The 22,614-nt window shown below is 40.0% G+C and overlaps 1 protein-coding gene across 1 annotated transcript; it reads right to left on the reverse strand.

Moving 5' to 3' along the window:
* Positions 1-1,221: 1,221 nt before the first annotated feature.
* rnpep.S (arginyl aminopeptidase (aminopeptidase B) S homeolog) lies at positions 1,222-13,670 on the reverse strand. Its single transcript, NM_001092079.1, has 11 exons — positions 13,259-13,670; positions 11,195-11,335; positions 9,607-9,752; positions 9,397-9,513; positions 8,996-9,231; positions 8,321-8,434; positions 8,126-8,238; positions 5,925-6,033; positions 4,163-4,387; positions 2,120-2,262; positions 1,222-1,512 (listed from the first exon to the last, which is right to left on the reverse strand). The coding sequence occupies exons 1-11, from the start codon at positions 13,619-13,621 to the stop codon at positions 1,363-1,365; spliced, it is 1,857 nt and encodes a 618-aa protein (NP_001085548.1). The 5' UTR covers positions 13,622-13,670; the 3' UTR covers positions 1,222-1,362.
* Between the last annotated feature and the right edge of the window lie 8,944 nt (positions 13,671-22,614).

The raw sequence follows: 22,614 nt of genomic DNA on the forward strand, positions 1-22,614 counted from the left end.
CCCTGCTCCCTCGGTAGTTACGTCACTGCCAGTGAGGGCTCTTATGACCTACCTGACAATGAGTCATTCAGGAAAACAGACAGATTGTTTGTAGTCCTGGCTGGGACTAGGAAAGGTCAAGCTGCCTCTACTCCAACAATATCAAGATGGCTAGTGATCCTTATCCAGAAAACATATCAAATCCAAGGCAAGTCGCCACCGAGCGGGCTTAAAGCCCATTCTATAAGGGCTATTGCTACCTCTTGGGCAGCTGAGGCTGATCTTCCTTTATCAGCCATTTGTGAGACAGCCTCCTGGTCTTCAGCGAAGACATACCTGAAACATTATTGTGTGAATCTCAAACTTTTTTTTCTTTTTTTCTTCAGTGGTCCTGGAATCTGCTATTTTTAATTAAAGAGTCATAAGCATGCATGACAGTTAATTGCTAAGGCACTACGTATGTTTTTGCTGACATGAGGTGGCCAGGAAAGGAGAAAATTATCTTCATACTTACCACAATTACTCTTCATGTCAGCAAACCCTCCCTTCTGAAATCAAATCTTAATTAGCAGACGCATGGTAGAGGGGAGAACCCAAATTTAAACCTTTGCTAGGGAAGGGACTGATCTGACAGTAAGGATGAAGATAATTTTCTCCTTTCTCTTTCACCCTTCCCTAATTTGCATGTGCAAATTAGGATTTGTAGTTGCCTGAATCTTTCAAACAGAGTTCAGGGGTCTGCAAAATAGTGGATTTGATGCAACCATATTTAAAATTATACCTTTTTTTCCACCAAAAAGCTGACTATCATACATGCACAAGTATAATATTTGGATTTGCATCTATAGTTTAATTGTAGCCAGCCCTACTTTGTACATGTGACATTTGCTTTTTATAATTGATGGCAGTGGTGTGTCCCCTTCCACGTACCATAGCTGTCTACCTGTCTTTTTGTACTGGACCTCCATAACAGTGAAGTTTGAGCAGACAGACAATTAGAGGGTGAAATGGAGAAAAGTGGTAGTTTAGCAGCTTCAGAATGTTTCTTTTAATTTTACTCACTGGCTGTGCACTTGTCCCCCATCTCATAGTGAGGCTAGCATACTAGAAATAAAATCTGATTGAACAATTGCAGCTTGGTACAGCTTAAAATTATTTTGTCAAGAAAGCATTTGTATGCTAGTGTTTTAGTAACAATCTCACACCGTGTCACATCAGAGCAATAATGACATAGACAAAGAGTGATGATTGTGTTGGTTTATTGCATTTGAAAGACACACAATATGTTGATTGCTCTTCTCTTCTGTAGTTGAACAATGCTGCTCTTCCATATGCACACTTATTTGTACCTTACATTGAGCTTTGAGCAGCAGATGTGCAGCTTTATATGCCTAGGACCCTCTTCACATAGTTTTGCACATTGGAATGAAGCTGTGGGCAAGTTTGGTTAAAGGTCTCCCTAGCAAGGTCCTGTGCTGCCTTTGAGCCATCTTGCATAGCACGGTACAAAGGTAAAGTATACTTTTGTTTCCCCTAAGAAAACAGATTGGAAAAGATTACAAAGCAGAAATAAGAAGTATTCTCATCACAATTATACTGTAGAGTGTGATTTATTGGATGCAAAAGAACAGGTGTACAAAACGCTACACTTTCAGACCATACCCTACTTTATTATTGTTGTTCTGTTCTAAGCAGAAATACTGCTTTGATAAACACTGCACTTGCTAAATACTGTCATCAGGAAATACTCCAGATAAAACATTTTATTCATCAGAGGCAGACAGTGCCTCATGAGTTGACAATCTTCCTTAAAGTCCAATGTTCAGCCACCAAAAATATATACAAAATATATTGATATATAACAAGATAAGAGTTAATTCCAAAGGAAGCCTATCTGTTTTAGGGCACCAAGGGTCTGCACCGACCTTGTTAAATTGGGTCAATTTTATGTTATATCATGATCTACTTTTACATGATAATATAAGCTTTCTTAATCATGCCTTCCTAATACAACAGAGATGAAAACACAGCACTGGTAAATCAGTTTGAAGAACATTATACGGTAAATACTGTAATAAACTATTCCATCACTTGTAGAATTAACTATGGTATACTGCACTTAGCAGGTCCAGGTTCCTACCTGGCAATGAAGAAAGTCCCTGACTTTATTAAAGTGGGGCTGGTAGTCATTCTTCAATATAATCTGTGCCCATCGCAAGCGCAGCTCAGCATTTGTAGCATTGGAAATCTTTGGATAAAACTTCTCCAATTGTTCAATATTTCCTAGACAGGAACAAGCCAAACATACAGCAGAATGTTACCATATTTCAGCAAACATTTATAGTGTTACTATGAAAACATGCAGACACACATATAGGTAGAAATATATTACAGGTATGGGACCTTTTATCCAGAATGTGCAGGACCTGGGGTTTTCCAGATAATGGATCTTTCCGTAATTTAGATCTTCCTACCTTAACGCTACTAGAAAATCGTGTAAACATTAAATAAACCCAATAGGCTGGTTTTGCTTCCAATAAGGATTAATTATATCTCAGTTTGGATCAAGTACAAGGTATGGTATTATTTTTACAGAGAAAAAGAAAATTCCTTTTTAAAAAGTGGATTATTTGGATAAAATGGAGTCTATGGGAGACGGGCATTCCGTAATTCGGAGCTTTCTGGATAACAGGTTTCCAGATAACAGATCCCATACCTGTATTAATAAATGATTATGATTACAAAGAAAACACCAGAAAGGCAGGATACATGTATCAATAAGGGCCTGTACAACCATTTGTATGTTGCCTGTAAGCACTTGTAGTTTTCCAGCACCAATTAATGTGGTAATAAGCCATATTACGCCTTATGGAGCAGCACACAGAGGAACATATATCTCAGGGAGTACATTTCTTCTCTGCTTGTTTTAACCCTGTGTGCCTACAAATATTTACAGCTCCATAACGAATCTGATATGTCTGATTGATGATGGAATACAGCACTTTAGCAGTTCAGATGCCTTGTAAACATATTTTTAGGTAATTTCACAGACTAGTTTTTTGTAAACCAAATTATAAATGTGATTACCCCTAATTTAATATATTACTGCTCTTAGGGCTAGATTATCCACTAGGTGCCCTAGGCACTTGTCTAGGGCATGCCTAGTTTTAAGGGCCCAGCCTGGATCATGCCATCGCCCAACCATATCTCGCAGCCCACCTCCCTTTGCTGACGCACACATGTGTGGCATGCCAATGTGACATCAAAAAGGGGAAGGGTGGGCGAACAATAAAATGGCCTGGGCTCCTCTAATCTGCTGTCTGCTCCTACTGTAAGTGCTGCCTGCAGGTCTTTCTGCTGCCACTGTGCCTCCAAGGCCTGCCAAGTTGCTAGTATTGCTGCAGCTGATCAAAGAAAGAAAAGTTCTTCCTCTTCTGGCAGCAAAATAATTGTAACGGGTCTCTGGGAGTGACTGGATCTGGGAGGGAGTGAGGACAGTCAGACTGCAGGATCAAGGCCACAGTTGAGCTACCCTTTAATAATTCCAAGTGTCTAAGAATGTCTTGACAGGTTCTGGAAGCAAATGAGGGCAGGCTGCAGTATCAAGGCTAAAGCTGAGCTCGGAAAAACAGTTTCTACTACACTTTAGAATATCTCATCGGGCTGCACAGTAAATGTAATGGGCAGGACTGTCTGTGTGACTGACTGGGTATGTGGGAGTGGGAGCTGGTTTGGACAGTTTCTGTTTCTGACTAACTGGGGTTAATGGAGTTCTTATGGACAATTCTGAAGTAATCTCACTGGGAAATCTGTGGTTAATGAAGTGCTCCATGGCCATTTTTGCAGTGACCTTACAGTAGTGAAATGCAGATGCCACAGTGTGCTGTGGAATGCTTTGAGGCACAATAAGTCATGAAAGGGTGGGGGCCACTGTGGCTGTCTGGTATTCACTCACCAGAAAGTGGACATGGCCAAAAAAATTAATTTATGTCTCTTTTGAAGAGGGGAACCAGTGGAGGGGTGGCAAAATCAATACCTTGCCTAGGGCCCCATTAAGTCTTAATCCGGCTCTTATGCAGAGCTGACTGCTCTGCATAGTTCAATGTCTATATGCATAAATGCCACTACTTTTAGGGTGAACAAGAAAAAAACGTATTCATATAGTGACCACATAGGCTCTCACCATCAGGTAATGGTGACAATTCCAGTACCCTATCCAAAAAGTAGACAAGTTGATAGGTCCTCCATTTGGTGGGATCAACTTTTGAAATTGTTTCAGTATTAAGTGGTGTAGAAGACCAGAGTTTTGCTAGTTCTGCTGCAGGTTTCATAAGTACCTCTCCAGGGGACAGGTCTGGAAGGAAAGGAGGCCATCCTGGAGTGTTTAACCAATGGTCAAATTCCAGGCCTATTAGAAAGATTTAAAAAAAAAAAAAGGGTTAATGCAATCTTATATAAATGAACACTGTTTAAGTCAATGTTTTATTTTTAAAGGAACAGTAACACCAAAAAATGAAAGGGCATTAAAGTAGTGAAAATATAATGTCTTGCTGCCCTGTACTGGTACAGCTGGGGTGTTTGTTTTAGAAACACTACTATAGCTTCTATAAACAAGCTGCTTTAAATACATGGGGGCAGCCATTCAAAAGGAGAAAAGGCAAAGGAAACACAGCTGATAGCAGATAAATTCTGTAGTATACAATGTTATTCTTAAAAACTTACCAGTTATCTACTGTGTATCCTGTACTTGAATGGCTGCCCCCATGGCTACACAGCAGCTTTTTATATAAACTATAGTTGTGTTTCTGAAGCAAACACACCAGTTTTACCAGCGCAGGGCAACAAGACATGATATTGTCATTCCTTTAAAACACTTTAATCTTTTGGTGTTACTGTTCCTTTTGGCTCATGAGATATGCAGATAGATATGCATAGTTTCAAAAAACAATGTATAGAGAGATTATATAGATGTCAAATCACTCTCCCCCATCTGCAGCTGTTGTACATTCACATAAATAGGATTTCCTATGGTATAGTCTGGGAGGGAACACTTTAAAACACTGTATGAATTTCTAAAGAAATTCCTGTCTGACAATGCCAGTATCTACCACAGAAATCAACTACTACTATGGTATGATGTTCAATATACATATTATATCTTCAGTATCCGCACTCCAACAAAGCAATTGCAGGGGTGCACGGCCAAATATCAATCATATACTCACAATTTGGAATAAAGCATTCCCAGGAGCACTGTGATGTGTGAAAAATAAAATCACTTGATTTACTAAGGGAAGTGCTGGCCTGGGAATGCTTTATTCCAAATTGTGAGTATATATATATATATATATATATATATATATATATATATATATATATATATATATATATATATATATATATATATAAATAAATGTATGTGTGAAAGTAAATGGCAGATGGTCCCTTAGGCTGTTTGCACTGGTTTTCAAGAGACAATCTGATAAATTAGAGGTTTTTGAGTACAAACTCGATAAAGTTGAGTTTTCTGAAGTCGCACAATTTGAATTGACGCTGGATTTTGTTACAATGTTTTTTTACAGATAACTTCTTTTTAAAAAAATTTATTAGTAAATAAAGGGGATGCGTGTTTGTTCACTTTTTTTTTGCCAGTGACAGAAAGTCTAGTTTTCTCACTGTCTAACCTGGTCTAAGCTTGTCCCTAAAATCAAACTATATATATTTTGTTTAGTTGCCGAGTAAAGGGTAGAAACTGTTTATTTTTCTCCAAATGTAAATTAGATTTGGAAGACAAACACCAGTGATCTACATTTTTAGATTACTAATAGCAGGCTTTTAGCTTGTATAAGTGTAAGCAGCCCTAGGATTGAGGACAGGAACAGGAAAAGCATAGAAAGTACTTTTGTTCTTACAAAATTAAAATATTATTGGATTTACCAACTTACCGGCTATCTTATCCACTCCCTGTGCTTTCAGTTCTGGAAAATACTCTAGATAAAACTCAAGGGCTTCATCTGCAAGTATGCTCTGAAACTTGAATTTATTTACATAGGCCTGTATGAAAAAGGAGTATGTTTGTAAGTCAAGGTCTATCAGTACATCACTGATTAGGTGCAACTCTCTGTAGGACATCTACAAGGGGCTATTGGATGCACACAATACATATACCATTTAAATGAATGTGAATTGCAAATGGCCTTTATTTTTAGTTCTTTTAATTATTTAGCAACTATTTTGGAATTCTCCTTTACACTAGCAACCAGACAGCGGTTTGAATGAAAAGCCTGAAAGCAGTGGCGTAACTAGTGTGTGCCGGGCCCCCCTGCAAAAAAACCCCTCTGTCCCGCCCCAACTCTGCCCACTCCACCCAACTTTCTTCCTTCCTGGCCGGTAAGAGAGTGGCTGGGGAGGAGGGTTTTTTTTATAAGCTATAGAGGAAGCAGACCCCACAGTCCGTGCCCCCCTGTTCCCCGGAACCCCTGCAACTGCAGGTTCTGCTTCCTCTATAGTTACACCACTGCCTGGAAGATAAATATGAGAGGCCCTGAACTGAATAAGTAATGAAGCATTACCATGAAACAGTAGCCTCACAGAGCAATATATTTTTGGATGCTAGGAAAGAGGGAGAAATAATTAAAAACCAATAAAGACCAGCTGAAAATATACTTAGAAAAATATATTCTTTGGCTTTTCTTTTTGAGCAATAAATGAGCTTCTTACAAATTATCTGGCACAAATTACTGCAACAAGTTCAGATCTTAAAATTCATAGTTCTGGATGCTTTGATATAAAAACACAGACACTGTTGTTTTGTTCTGTCAAGGTAAAAATATTTGACATAACTGATTTAGCTATCAGGACTGCCAGAGAGAACATTTTTTTTTAACACAGACATACACACTTCCTCAGAAAATAAACCATGTTAGTCCATCAATGACTCTTCAGAACTATTTCCCAACCACTCTTTAGACTCAGTCACTCAACATTTACTCATCTGTTCCCATTGTTAAGTGATGGATTCCAGGATTTGAAGTTTCTCTGTGCACCACCCACTATGGAAAGCGCAAGGACTTCACATCTCAGAATCCATCACTTCACACTGGGATAAGGTGAGGAAGGGGTTGCTTTAATGTGATCCTTGAGGGGGGGGGTTATAAAAAGATTCCTACTAGATAGAATACCATGTTACGTTTTAGTCTGTATAATTATGCATGTCTGTTGAAAAAAAATATGTATTTCTTCTTGGAAGTTCAGAAAGTGTTTATGTACTTAATAGGCTCATGTCAAAAAGGGTTGCATAGAGTTGAGTTGAGGATAGAGGGCAAGATGAAGAAAGCCCCACTGAAGGTCTCTTCTGAAAAAAAGACCTTCTAGATAGAGATTGCCAAAAATGGCAGGGCAAGCTGTACAGAATAGCAAGAGGAAAATAAAGGTGTTTTATTCAAGATGAATCAGTAATAAAATAGTAGGCAAGTTTGAAAAAAAGGCATGTATAAACCAAGTGTATCCTTTTAGCCCAAATGAAACCTACCTGTTTGCTAGAGAAGTTGAAAAAACCCAATCTGAATCTACAATTGTCCAGTAAAAGGCTGAAATGTAGCCTACTCTACTAAACCTTTTCTGAGGCATGGATCTATGTATTTTTTACAGTTGAAGTTTTTTTATTACCAATAAACAATAAAATGGCTTGGGCTCCTCTAGTCTGCTCCTACTGTAAGTGCTGGCTGCAGGTCTTTCTGTTGCCACTGTGCCTCCAAAGTCTGCAAAGTTGCTAGTATTGCTGCAGCTGATCAAAGAAAGAAACGTTCTTCTTCTTCCGGCAGCAAAATAATTGTAAAGGGTCTCTGGGAGTGACTGGATATGGGAGGGAGTGAGGACAGTCAGACTGCAGGACCAAGGCCACAGTTGAGCTACCCTTTAATAATTCCAAGTGTCTAAGAATGTCTTTACAGGTTCTGGAAGCAAGTGAGGGCAGGCTGCAGGATCAAGGCTAGAGCTGAGCTCGGCAAAACTCTACTCTACTACTCTTTAGTTATCTCATCAGGCTGCACAATAAATGTAATGGGCAGGACTGTCTAACCTACTCTATAAAACCTTTTCTGAGGCATGGATCTATGTATTTCTACAGTTGAAGTTTTTTTATTACCTTTAAAAATTTATCAAATTTGGTCTGGTCCCCAGTGAGGTGGGCTAGGTATGAAACAAAGCAGAACCCTTTCTCGTAGGGAGTCTCATTATAAGTATCATCTGGATCCACCCCTGCCAAAAGAAAAAAGAGAAAGAACATGTCACTATGCAACATTTTATGTTATGTATGCATGCGTATTAACAAAATACACACCAGGCTCTATCTTTACTCTCAATTTGTTCAAAGGATGGTCTTCCCCGGAAGCATCCATGTGCTGTCGTAGCAGAGCTCTTCCAGTAGCTGCTTCCAGACAGGTAAACGCAAGTCCTACAAACATGCATAGACAGTGCTGAAAAGATGCAGTCTGCTTGAAACTTTAAAACAGAGAGCATAAAAAGCCATTAACAATTGAATCATACAATTACTTTATTATACAACCAAAGATGAAACGCTCAAATTACAACAATATTGAAATATCCCAAATGGAAATGGTCCATGAACTGCAAAAAGAATAACCCACAAAGAAGCATAGCATTTGCTAGGATCTGAACTATTCACCCTTGCACAATCACATAAAGGGAGGGGTCTAAGGGCAATGAACGGCAATAGTTAACATGGGCCACACAAACACATCATACAGTTAAAATAGGTTTGTCTTGAGTATTGTTAAACATTTCAGCTTTTTTAAGTTTTTAATTAAGCACTAATGATAGGCTGATTGTTTTGTTTTTACCCTTACTATCATTTGATTCCATTCAGTCTCCGAATCCTGCCTGCTCAAAAATCTAAGACCAAGCTTTAAAAATGGCTTTTAAGGCTATATTTAGGATATAACAGAATGTTTCACCTTTCTAAAGGTAACTAGTTCATCAGAATGATTAAACTCACCATATATTTCAGTTGTAATTCTTCGTTGGGCATACATTGTGAAGCCCTCATTCAGCCAAAATTCTCCCCAATTGGCATTGGTGACCAGGTTCCCGAACCAGCTGTGTGAAATCTCGTGTATGATAACATCAGCCAATGAGCGATCCCCAGCCAGCAGACATGGGGTGACAAATGTGATGCAGGGGTTTTCCATTCCACCGAATGGGAAAGAAGGTGGCATGAACAGTACATCATACCTGGAGAATCAACACATTCCTCTAAATAACTCCTAAACTAAGCAACTTGGTTTTGTACAAATTTCTGAACTAGATGGATGCAAGAAAAAGATAATGTTTGTCTGTTGTCTGTGAAAACAAGTAAGGCAGGTACTAATATTGCTAGGGAGATCCCAAACAACTTACCTTCCCCATACATATGGGCCAAATAGCTTCTCCCCCACTTTTAGGAAGTCTTCTATCACTCCATCATACTCTTTTTTAGCTGCTTCTATAAGACAAGGTTCTGCCCAGACACGGCTCCTACAACCATAACATGTACCCATCATTTCCATAGAATGTAAACAATACAGAAAAAAAGGACCTTCCTCCATCTTATTAGTGCACTGAACATACCTTGGCCCTACCTCTGCTGATATAATGTCACCAACCACCAGAGCTACAAGATAGGCTGGAATGGGTTGTGTCATCTTGAAGATAAAGGTATCACCTTGGCGGTCTGAGTTATTTGCACTCATAACAGCTGTAAAACCCTCAGGTACCTAGAGAGGGTAAAGGCATCACATAAAAAGGGTCATTCTGTAAATATAAACAAGTACACTGAAATTACTATAAGCTGAAAGACTCAGAGCTGAAGCACATGGAGCTTTGGCTCCACTGTTCTCAACCTGCACTTTTTTTGCAGGCTGAGAGAAGCAGATCTCCACCATTCTGCATCTCCTTGTAGCTGTGCTAACAATCATAATCTTCACCTGCATGTAGCTACATGGAGTGGAGGTGGAGATTGACCTGAAAAGCAGGCATTTTTGGGCTGATGGGATTGGATAGCTGAGGTTTGAACTTCTCCTCCAGCTCATCCAATCACCATGCAGCTTTACCAGGACTTGAAATTCTGTGACCAATAAGGGAAGACAATGCTGTCACTGGAAGAAGATGAAGCCACCTGTGCTCCCCTTCTCCCTTCTGTAGTTGGCAACTCACTGACAGCAGGTGGGCCACACTAATGAAGTAAGTGTAACATGGCAGGGCCCCCCTAAAGGTAACCCTTTGTGGTCCCTGTTGTGTGGTGGGGCCCTGGGCACCAAATGTTTTTTAAACTTCTGGGGGGGAAAAGTTTTTTTTACATGGACTTTTAAGGGGGCCCTGGCCACCAATTTTCTTATAACGTGGGAGGGGGGGCCTGGCCACCAATATTTTTTAATGGGGGGCCCTGACCACAAATGTTTTTTTTAATGGGGGGGCCCTGTTCACAAATGTTTTTTTCAATGGGGGGGGCCCTGACCACCAATATTTTTTTATTAACATGTGGGAACCATGGCCACCAATGTTTTTTTTTTAGTGTGTGGTGGGGGGTGGACCTGTAGGTGGGGCTTGTGGGGGGCGCAGCCCAGGGGGCCCAGGAAATTTTTTCGTATGGGGCCCTGCATGTAGCTACACACAGGCAGAAGCTGGAATTGTCAGAACAGCCACAGGGGGATACATCAGGCAGAAGCAGTGACTGTCACTACAGCTACAGTGAGATGCAGAATAGAGCAGATCCGATTCTCTCATCCTGCAAAAAAGCAAACAGACTGAGAGTAGCAGAGCCAATGCTCCATGGACCCTCTTCCTTAGAGAAATTACAGGTTTCTGGGTTACTGCACTAACAGCATGATTACAGTACATACTTAATCTAAAACCAAGTAAGGTACAGGTTAAATATCTATACAACAGGGGGAAAAGAGGTAAAGCTGTACCTACTGCACCCCCTTAAATTGGCACTAAAAAAGTTACTATTAAAATATTAATGGACATTAAAATTTAACTATAGGTCATATTGATATTTTTTGCTGAAAGAACCATAAAGAACCATGAGATATCAAATAGGTAGAGAGAAAGAGTCAGGCAAATATTTTATGGAAAAAGTATGTAGCATGCAAAGACAATGTTATGACTTTTTGTGTCAGTATTGCTTTAATACATAACATACTGTATTCAAACTTACCTTTATATTAGCAGAATATGTGCATTTAACAGCAGGTGTATCAAAGCATGGGAAGAAGGAGCGATTAAGAACAGCCTGGCCTTGTGTGTACATGTAAGGTTTCTTCTTGCCTGCAGTCTGCTGTGGGTCCAACCAACAAACCTGTCAAGAGAAATGGAGTATAAAAACCGAGATGGCTTTCTTTAATCAATATTAAGTAAATTTGCTGTTATTGCCACTTGCAAGCAGGAAACAGTAAGCATTACAGTACAGTATTACCCCTCATCCCTCTTGACTTACTGTATATTCCTGTTGATAAAACTCACTTTCTTTAGACAACTGTATATAGATCTCTGCTTGCTACTATTCTTATCACTGGTGATTCCCTTTATTAAAGGTTATTCTTTCTCCCTGTATTTAAAGGCACAGAGTAACTCAAAGTAAATCTTGTTTGCAATCTCTTTATTTTTGCCGTTTGGTGTAAGCAATTATTGTTGGGTTCATTCATTCTTACTCTGCAAATACTTAACATTCTTAAAACACTGCGACTATTAATTTGACTTAATACCACCTTCTGTCCAATTCTTTCTGCAGTTTTATTGATAAAGTTAGCCTCTGCGCAGACAGATGTTGCAAGTTAAACTTGCAGCATGGTATTTCTGTTCCATTGCCTATTGAAAATATCTTGGAAAAGCCTAACTCCATTAATCAACTCTACCATCTTTTCTTTTTAATTCGAGATCCGATATACTAGATTTTTAGACACATAAAATTTCCCTGTGTCTTAGATTTAATTTCTTTTCTAAATTTTACCATATACTGCCTGCCAACAAGGCAACAGTTGATCGCCTCTCTGAACGATATCTGATCGGGGCACATCAAGTTGTTAAAGGAACAGTAACACCAAAAAATGTAAGTATTTTGAAGTAATGAAAATATAATGTACTGTTGTGCTACACTGGTACAACTGGTGTATTCACTCTACTATAGTTTATATAAACAAGCTGCTGTGTATCAATGTGGGCAACCATTCTGAAAAAGAAGAAAATGCACAGGATGCACAGCTGGTACCAGATAAGCTGTGTAGTATACAATGGGATTCTTCAGAACATATCTGTTATCGACTGTGTATCCTCTGCTTGAATGTCTGCCCCCACGGCTACACAGCAATTTGTTTATATAAATTATAGTAGTGTTTCTAACATAGACACACTAATTTTTACCAATGCAGGACAACATTACATTATATTATCATTCCATTAAAACACTCTTTTTTTTGCTGTTACTGTTCCTCAAGTTAACTCATGTAATCAGGTTAACTCATGTAAGGGCTTTGCTAAATGAGGGGATCCTTTATGAGCAAGGTCGGCATTACTCCTCAAGACTGTAAGGCATAGGCATGGTATATGTATGACCACATTATTATCATCACAGTGTAAAACTGTCCCTAATAAGAGAAGGTAGACAGGGCAGGGTTGGAACACCTTGCAATTTTGTATGCTATTCTCAAATAGGGGACAAGCTAATGTTATCTTTATTATTCTAATTTCAGAACACTTTATGTAAGGGGTTTCAAATATAATATAACAAATGATCTGTACAACTACATGTGTATTATCATTGCTACTTTTTTATTACTCTTGTTTCTATTCAGACCAATTTATATTGGACCATAACAATCAGGCAGATGAAATTGCAATTGGAGAGCTGTTGAATAAGAAGCTAACTAAAAAACCCACAAATAATACAATACAAATAATACAAACACAAAACAATTGATAATTGTCTTAAATATCGCTCTTTACATCATACTAAGGGGTATATTTATCAAAGAGTGGAAGTTAGAGATTACTACAGCCCGCTAGAATGAAATACCGCCACTCTCCATTAATTTCTATGGGATTTTTAAAGGCGTATTTATCAAAGGATGAACTTTCACCCTTTGATAAATATGCCTTTAAAAATCTCATGGTAATGAATGGAGAGTGGCGGAAATTCACTGTGGTGATCTCTAACTTCACTCTTTGATGAATATACCCCTAAGAGTTAACTTAATGATAATCAAAAGCCTATAAGCTCACCTACCCCTGGGCTATCCGCAACCTCATAATCGATGGTCACCAGTATCCTGGCTCCGGGTGGCAGAAGGCTGGGCAGCTGGAGAACAACCATAGTACCATACCCTGTGAAAGGCTTCTCCTCCCACGACAACTCCTCGTGTTCCCCCTGGATCTTCTCCAGGCGAGCACCCAGCACCCTTAAGCTGCGATGCGTGTCCAGTCGAAGTTCCTCGGTCTCCTGCAACACCTGCAAGTCCAGCCGCTGAGAGCCCCGCAGCTTACGAGCCTCTGTGTCTACTGTGAGCTCCAGGTGCATGTGCTCCGGCTGGAACTCCCGGTAACTGGAAGCTGTTGCTACATCTTCCGCCATTCTACCTCTGCCTGCCATGGTGCCCTGCTACACTGAGCAATTGCACGTATTTGGAGTAAGGAGCCTGTAGACTAGCCAGAGAGCTGCTGCAGCTTCCCAAAAGACTTTCAGTTTTGCTTCTTATTGTGAAAAAAGTCCCCGCCTTTGCTACATGCAAAAACATAAATTATCGGTTAAAGGTCACAGTGTTGTAATATTAACCCCTGTAGTCTCGGGAGATAGTTGCTACAAAAGTGAGTAGAGGGAAGAATGTAACTGTTCTTCTAGAAATGATGTTAGGGAGATTTCTGATTCTGGGATGTGATTTGCTATCCTCTGCAAGTTGTTGTGGGAAAAGTTCATGTTTTCTCTGTATGAAATAAACACTACAGACAATCGCTCAGACTCCTCTAGAACAGGGGTGTCCAACCTTTTGGCTTCCCTGTGCCACATTGCAAAAAGAAAAATTGTCTGGGACCACACATGAAATGCACAAAAACTTTTGATTTGTTAAATTAAAGAATAGTTGGATAACCAGATGGAGCTATACATTGGATAATACACCTGGATATTAAACAGACTTATTATTATATTATTATTACTAACTGGGCAATGGGCAGAGTCCCCCATCCTCCCTACTCCACAGATCACCACATTGTCACAACCTGGCATGGTAAGCCTGTTCCTAACAAGACAACAGACTGAGGTGGTTAATGTGTCTGGACTTAGTGAGCACAAAGTCTTATTTCACTCTTTTTTTCCCTTCTCTTCCTTTTCTCTCTCCTTCAAGCTGGGCTGCATTCATATCCATCCTGGGCCGCAGGACCCTGGGCTAGAAGCAATCAGAGCATATACAGTATTTCAAGGCAAAATTACCAACCTATTACTATTACTCTTTTCTCTGGCACCATTGCACTGGTTGATATTATCATGCTGATTCCAACAAGGTGGCCTTATACCAGCCTCTCATGTACCCCCTCTGCCTTGCTGGCCTACAAGGCAAACACATAACAACATGGCTGTAGGGTTGTCACATTTTAATTATTTTACCAACGGGGGTGGGGCTGCAAGGGAGTGGGAAAGTGAAGTTTATGTGAGTGAATGGATGGGTCAGTGTGTGTGTGTATGGATGCTGGGTTTCATTTGGAGGGGTTGAATTTGATGGACTTTGTCTTTTTTTAACCCTATGTGACTATGGAGACACACGGGAGATCTGCAAGTTCTCCTGCACGACAATCTCCAGTGCTAGTTTTCCGGCCCCAGCATGTTAAGGCATGTGCCAGACAGCGGGATCAGCTTCCTCTGTAGCCATTCTACTTATATAATATTGCATATAATTTTTTTATGGCACTTCTTCACAGCCATGAAAAAACAGTACAAAGTTCTGAACACTAAAAGCCCACATTAATGTCACTTGTCAGTTGTTCACACACACACACAGCGACATCTTTATAGTGTCCCACGAGGCCTATATAAAGCCTCATAGAAGAGCTACATGCGTCACATAAATCTCCTCCTAGAGGTGCTCTTTGAATTCTTTTGGATGTCCCGCAACATACTGTATAGCTGCACTTCTTCTCCAAACCAGCAGCTTTAGGTTTCTAGGCCAAGTCACTGTGAATGCCAACTGACAGACCGTCTTACTAACCTCCTTGATCAAAGTTGCCCCTGCTGGCCCAGCTAATAATCTGCTTCACATGGAACAATCATGGAGCAGCTTCAGCATGTCTGTTTATCTCAAAAAATAATAAAAACCAAGAAGTATGTTTAGGACAAGCTCTGATCATCGAACTTATGTTAAATATGAATACACTGGAATGTTCCACTTCTGGGAAGTCTTAACTGAGGCTATCCTTAGAGTTTGCTGACATCTACTGACCAAATTAGGAAATAACATTCTTTTTTTTAATCATTCACAAACCTGACCAAATGACCATCTTCCATAGTCAAACTTATTTACATACACACAAAGTTATTTTTTTTTTCTTTACTTTGTACACTTTTGCACACTCCCATACATACACACACACACACACACACACACACAGTGGCACAATGTTAGAAGTATATACACATGCATACATACTTTTTCTTGCCCTTTTTTCATTTTGCCATTAATCTGTTTTAATTAAAACCGCTACTTTGGCAAAGCTTTGCCCTTTGGTACTTAGGACTAGAAAGACATTGTTATCCATTTTGGATTTCAAAAATGTGTACTTTGCATGGGTCAACATACTTAAAACATAAAACAGGCAGTGTAGCTTTTGTATTATTTAGTATGCACAAGGTATTCTGTAGTCTCTACATTCTATATACTTCAGTATACCAATGCATTAACCTGCTCAGTAGACACCTGATATTTCTATTTAGGATGTTTTATGTTTGTATCAAATTCAGTAAAAGTGTTGATTTTGCAGTCGTTAAAAGGACAGAAATAATAGATCATATGGGGTATTTTCGTTTTGCTGTCCCTACATGCAGCATACTTAGGTAATGCTATGTACACTGGGTATCAACCTGTTCAGCAGATCCCATTAAAGGACAAGGAAAGTTAAACTAAAGAAGTAGCTAGACATGTTGTACATTATGTTTTGGGCTTATCTACCAGCCAAAGGCAACCACAGCCCTTTAGCAGTAAAGATCTGTGTTCCCAAAGATGCCCCAGTAGCTCCCCATCTTCTTTTCTGCTGATTCACTGCACATGCTCTGTGCTGATGTCACTTACTGAACTTAGGGACCCACTCACAATATACAGTACACATAGAATATAAATGTCACAACATAAGGCCGATTAGTAATTAATACAGATAATTACTACATGGCAGCACAGAAACCAGTGCAACTAACATCAGAATTTAATAATCAGCCTTGTAGCATCAGCTTATATTAAAGACAACCCTAGTTTTCTACTTGATAATTTGCGACGGCCCCTAAGCTTAGCTTCTCAACAGCTGCTCAGAGCCCACTGAGCATGTTAGTGTCAGGGACACTTTCCAAGATGGTGTGACAAGTTTAAAGTCCTGGATCATTGCTGCTATTGACAAGCTGACACTTTAGACTGGTGTATTAAGTTCAGTATATAAAACAAGAGATTTTTAGGTCTATTAATTTTTAGGGTTTAGTTCTCCTTTAAGGATGTTGTATGTTGGTACCTACATGACATGTGGGAGATAAGATCCTGTAAACTGCTAGCTTTGAGGAAAGTATTGTAGTTTAGCAGGCCCGGGCCAAGCCAGCCGGCGCCCAAGACAACCCAGCCAGCTGATTCACCCCCTTGCCGGCACAGCCTGGACTGCACATGAACGTGTGTCCGGAACTGCGCATGCGCCCAAAAATTCCTATTCGTGTAGGGGGAAGGCAGCACGCACGGAATCGTACTGGTGACTGCTAGTAGGAGAGAAAGGGTCCGGACCAGGGGTAGGCTGGAAGAAGAGGTACGAGCTTGGCGCCCCCACTTTGTTGTACCCTAGGCACGTGCCTCTTCTGCCTACCTCTAGTTCCGGCCCTGCAGTTGAGTTATTTTAAAGTAGAAAAAAAGTTAGTAGCCTCCACTGTATGCTGGCAAATGCAGTTGGTCGGGTAAAATGGGAGAGCTAGAGTTAATTGCATGTGCTAAAAACGATGATATAATTGGTATCAATTGGGATGAAACATGTGACTGGACTGTCATTTTAAAGGAGAAATCAACCTGTAGGTAAAAAACCCCAAACCCCCCACCCCAGGTAGACCTCCCTCCCTCCTCCCCCCCCAGGGAAAAACCCCATGTTCCATACTTACCCCTCGGCGCAGATTCTTCCAGCGAAGTTCCACGTGTCCATCTTCCACGTCCTCTGTAAGCTGACTGCGAGATCGGTATTTCTGCGCATGCACAGTTTGAGCAGTTTGCCGGTGTGTGCAACTGCGCATGCGCGAAATTACACAGAAATTGCAGATCTCCTAGTCAGCTTACCGAGGAGCTGGAAGATGGACGAGTGGAACTTCACTGGAAGAATCTGCGCCAAGGGGTAAATATGGAGTATGGGGCATTTCCCCGGGGGGGGGGGTAGTTAGTCTGGGGGAAGGAGGTCTACCTGGGGTGGGGGGTACGGGTTTTTTCCCTACAGGTTGATTTCTCCTTTAAATGGCTACACCCTTTTTAGAATGGACACAGGGATTAAAGAGGTGGAGAAGTTTGTCTTTCTGTAAAACCTAATTTTTTAAAATTAATGTAATAATCATGTGGAATCCCTCTGGGATGAGATTTCAACTGGGCAAAAAGATTTGTTTATGCTGCAAACCACCTCAAAAAAGTGATGCGTTTGAGGCCCAACTACAAATGGAGGCTGTTTCACAACTAAGTCAAGTTATTATTATGGGTGACTTCAGTTAGCAGACATTGACTAGGGTAATGGGGTTGCCAAGTTAGAAAAAGAGGGTTTGTAAACAAATTTTTTTACCTACTAGGCATAACTCTCTTTTTGACCTGGTGTTAACTAATAATACTGAACTCATCTCTAGCATTTGTGTGTGTATTGTGTGCGAGTATTTAGGGAATAGTCATAACATGGTCTTCTTTGAGATTGCAGAATCAACGCTATAAGGGCTCTTACAGATGAGCGTTTGAAGCTGCGCTCCCCTGCGTTTTGTTTTTATGCGTTCAACCGCAGGGGAGCGCAGGAGTAGACACATTCAGTTTTTTTCAATGGGGCTGTACTCACACAGGCGCATGTATGCGCCGAACGCAGGTTGAGACGCAACATGCTGCATTTTTTCTGCCTTCGGCGCCTACATTCGCCTGTGTGAGTACAGCCCCATTGAAGAAAACTGAATGCGGCTACTCCTGGGTTCCCCTGCGGCTGAACGCATAAAAATGGAATGCAAGGGAGCGCAGCTTCAAACGCTCGTCTGCAAGAACCCTAAGGGAGTAACTTAAACACTGAACTTTAGGCATGCAAACTTTGCCAGTATAAGGGCAGAAGTGTTGGTGTTGAGGTTGGTAAGAAAAGATGTAATTTTAAGGCTTTCAAGTTAGCTGGGACAGCTGAAACATTTGTCACATATAAGGAAGACAATAAATCATGTAAACTATATGGAAAAAAGTATTGCAGCAAGGAGTAAACTTAACCCAAAATTATATGGGACCTGTTATCCAGAAAGCTGTTTTTTTTTTTTTTGGATAACATGGTTTTCCGTAATTTGGATCTTCATACCTAGTCTACTAGAAAATCATGTAAACATTAAATAAACCCAGTGAAACAACGGATATAGCATGCTTTAAAAGCTTAGGTTGTGCTGAAAAACAAAAAAAAAAATGTTCAGAATTTGCCTGGCAGTCCCAGGCATGTGAAATTCTTCTGGTAGTAAAAGATTTCATTATCATCCCCATAACCTGAAAATCATTCTCATCTATGTGCTTAATGATGTGCTTAATGATTGCAACCCGCAGGGACATCGCTGATTTACTAACAGGCACAGGTGCCAATTAGCTAGTGAAAGAGACATTTGCACTCTATCGGCAGGCGACTTTTCGCTCTGGCGAACGGACGCTACCCCACAAATTCACTAAAATTTGGATTTTACTGAACGTTACCTCGTTCATCAGAGTTGCCTTCGCCACCTCCCGTCACTTACATTATATTCTGTGAGCGGAAAATGCATCAAAGTCCAAAAAACACTGGTGTCTTTTCTTTTTTTCAGAGTGATAGAAAATGTATAGGGGAAACCGGCTACACACAAAAAAATTTGCTAACACATAGTTACATACTTAAATTGGGTTGAAAAATACAAAGTCCATCAAGTTCAACCCCTCCAAATGAAAACCCAGCATCCATACACACACCCCTCCATACTTTCACACAAATTCTATATACCCATATCTATACTAACTATAGAGTTTAGTATCACAATAGCCTTTGATATTATGTCTGTCCAAAAAATCATCCAAGCCATTCTTAAAGGCATTAACTGAATCAGCCATCACAACATCACCCGGCAGTGCATTCCACAACCTCACTGTCCTGACTGTGAAGAACCCCCTACGTTGCTTCAACAACCCCAACCTTGACAGTCTACCCTAATAATTTAAGTCTTCCGTCCCTCTAACCAATTTAGTTGCATGTCTCTGCACTCTCTCCAGCTCATTTATATCCCTCTTAAGGACTGGAGTCCAAAACTGCACTGCATACTCCAGATGAGGCCTTACCAGGGACCTATAAAGAGGCATAATTATATTTTCATCCCTTGAGTTAATGCCCTTTTTTATGCAAGACAGAACTTTATTTGCTTTAGTAGCCACAGAATGACACTGCCCAGAATACGACAACTTTTTATCTAGATCCTTCTCATTTAAGGAAACTCCCAACACATTGCCATTTAGTGTATAACTTGCATTTATATTATTTTTGCCAAAAGTGCATAACTTTGCATTTATCAACATTGAACCTCATTTCCCAGTTTGCTGCCCAGTTTTCCAACTTAGACAAATCACTCTACAAAGTGGCAGCATCCTGCATGGAACCTATAGTTCTGCACAATTTAGTATCATCTGCAAAAATAGAAACCGTACTTTCAATGCCCACCTCCAGGTCATTAATAAACAAGTTGAAAAGCATGGAACATTAACTATACAGTGGGCTCATGTGTAGGACATTATAACAACTCTATTGTCTTTATAAAGATTCCCTGGACATGTGTAATTAACAGTGGAAATGTAATGTAATTGCTGCAACATATAATATAAAGATTCAACTTTAAATTTCCCGCAGTAAGTAAATTAACCTGAGAGCCAGACCTCTAGCGAATATGCGCTATGCATAAATGAACGCTAGCGCATCTTCACTTTGAATTGCTCGTATTGCCGAATATTTGCCAGCGTTCGGCGCCCAAGACAAAACTCCACATGTTAGTGAATTAGCGTTGTCTGGGCGAATTTGCGTCTGGCTAGTATTGAGATGGGTGCGAAGCGGACGCTGGCAAATTTTCGCCGGTTAGTAAATCTGCCCCATAGTTTTAGGGCTACAGGGACTTTCCTCCAAATTCATATTTGTGAATTTTCAGTGACATTTATAGCAATTCCTTTTTAGGGCTAATTACCTGCTGTCATTCTACCAGGTAGGGATTGGCTGACATCTTATAGTGCAAATTATCAGTGAGATATCCGCTCTCCTGAATAGCTCATGAAAAAAAAGCCAGCAAGAAACAGCTGCATGCTGCTTGCAAAGTTTTGGGAAAATGTTTCTAGATGTGTATAATGCAGTGGAAAGAAAAATATTTTTCACATAGGATTTTGGCTGCCAGCAAATTTTGACACTTTGGTTACACAAAATGTCAAGACGTTTTTCAAACATTTTGTGCTCTCTCACTTTTCTGAGGGGAAACCTTTACTTTACCAAGAAAACGATACACTGTTTTTTTTTTCAGGAGAACCTGAGCTTTCTAGATCTGCTTGAGATTTCATGTATTTCCAACTCTGCAAAAAGATTTATAGCACTAAATACCAAAAAAAAGAAAAAAACAGAACTATATGAATTTATACCAGAAAAATATTTAATTTTACACATGAAAATCCAACTGATTTGGAAAGCCTAAAGTCTCTTGAATGTGCCAAGATCAGATATGTATAATTTTAGGGAGATTTAGGACTGTACAGCAAAAAACTCCTGGCAGTATATAACTGAATTTTGAAAGCACTAAGACAGAAAACGACATACTTTAGATTCCTAGGCCAAAAAATCCTGAAACAGTAGGCTTACCCCAGAAAACCATATATTTTTGAAAAGTACACATTCAGCCGATTCCAAAATGGGTAACTATGACTCTCTACTCCAAACTACCAAACATCAAAGCTTGTCTGAACGTAGCAGCTTTTATAAAAATGTATCAAAATTTTGAAAATTCACTTTAAAGGTTTTAATTTGCTGCTCCGCAAATCCCACACTGTATTAGGTACCAAGAAAAAACACCCTGAATATGATTGCCAGGGGTCCACTAAACAGTTTGATGCCAATTGTCTATAGGTTTACCAAAGTATCTGGCATTTAGAGGCCCCAAAATGAAGTTAGCTCATATAAATAGTCCTGTGGGTAACTTCAGATAATGAACAAATCAACACAACTCATTGACTGCATTTTTTTGTGAGGTAAAACCACAGAAATATATGTTTACCACTCAAAACCATATATTTCTGAAAAGTACACATTCTACTGAATCTAAAATGGGTACCCATGCATTTTTGCCCCAAACTATTGAGTGGCAAGGCTTTCCTAAAATTGGTGGTTTTGGGGAAATACCTTAAAATTGCCTCAAAGCTTCAACTTTCCAGCATCGTATCGTCCATGTATCATTACCAGCATAAAGCATCCTAAATATGAACGCCGGGGGTCTACTAAACAGTTTGATGCCCAATATGCAAAGATTTACCAAACTATGTGGCATACAGAGACCCCTAAATAAATTGCCTAAAAATGCACCAAAATTGCAATATAATCACCAAAATAACATACAAAAAGGTATTGCTCAGTACGAATACGATATTCGCAATAAAACAGTTTTTTCAGGCAAAAAAACATCGTGCCTCGGAGGCCACTCGTTTCCAACCTCTTTGCCTAGGGGCTGGGGAATGAGTAGGAACGGAGTGAGTGTCTTTACAAGCCGCTGCTCCATACCAAAACCCTTTAAAACTGCAGAATGTTGAATCTATGTTTTGTGGCATTTAAAAAAAACTTTTACACAGAACTTTTACACAGAATTTTTTCACCAGTGTTGAACCTGGTGCAAAGTTAACTCCAGGGAGAATGTATGTTGCTGCATCAAGTAAGATTGTGCATGTTTTCCAGCTCAAGAAAAGCCGGATAAATTGGTCCCTGGTGTGAATGGAGGGGAGCAGGGTGGGCCATCTAATCCATACTCCATTTAGTGTTTCAGATATAGGTAGTGGTCTAATTAGGCTGCAAATGTGGGATTACACCTCAGGGCCCCCCAGGAGACCTCCTTGTGCTGGAGGGAAGTGTGGTACGGCCAGAAGGTGAGCCAGAAGCTAGTAAATGAGTATCCCT

Source organism: Xenopus laevis, chromosome 2S, assembly GCF_017654675.1.
Source record: "Xenopus laevis strain J_2021 chromosome 2S, Xenopus_laevis_v10.1, whole genome shotgun sequence".
Classification (NCBI taxonomy): Eukaryota; Metazoa; Chordata; class Amphibia; order Anura; family Pipidae; genus Xenopus; species Xenopus laevis.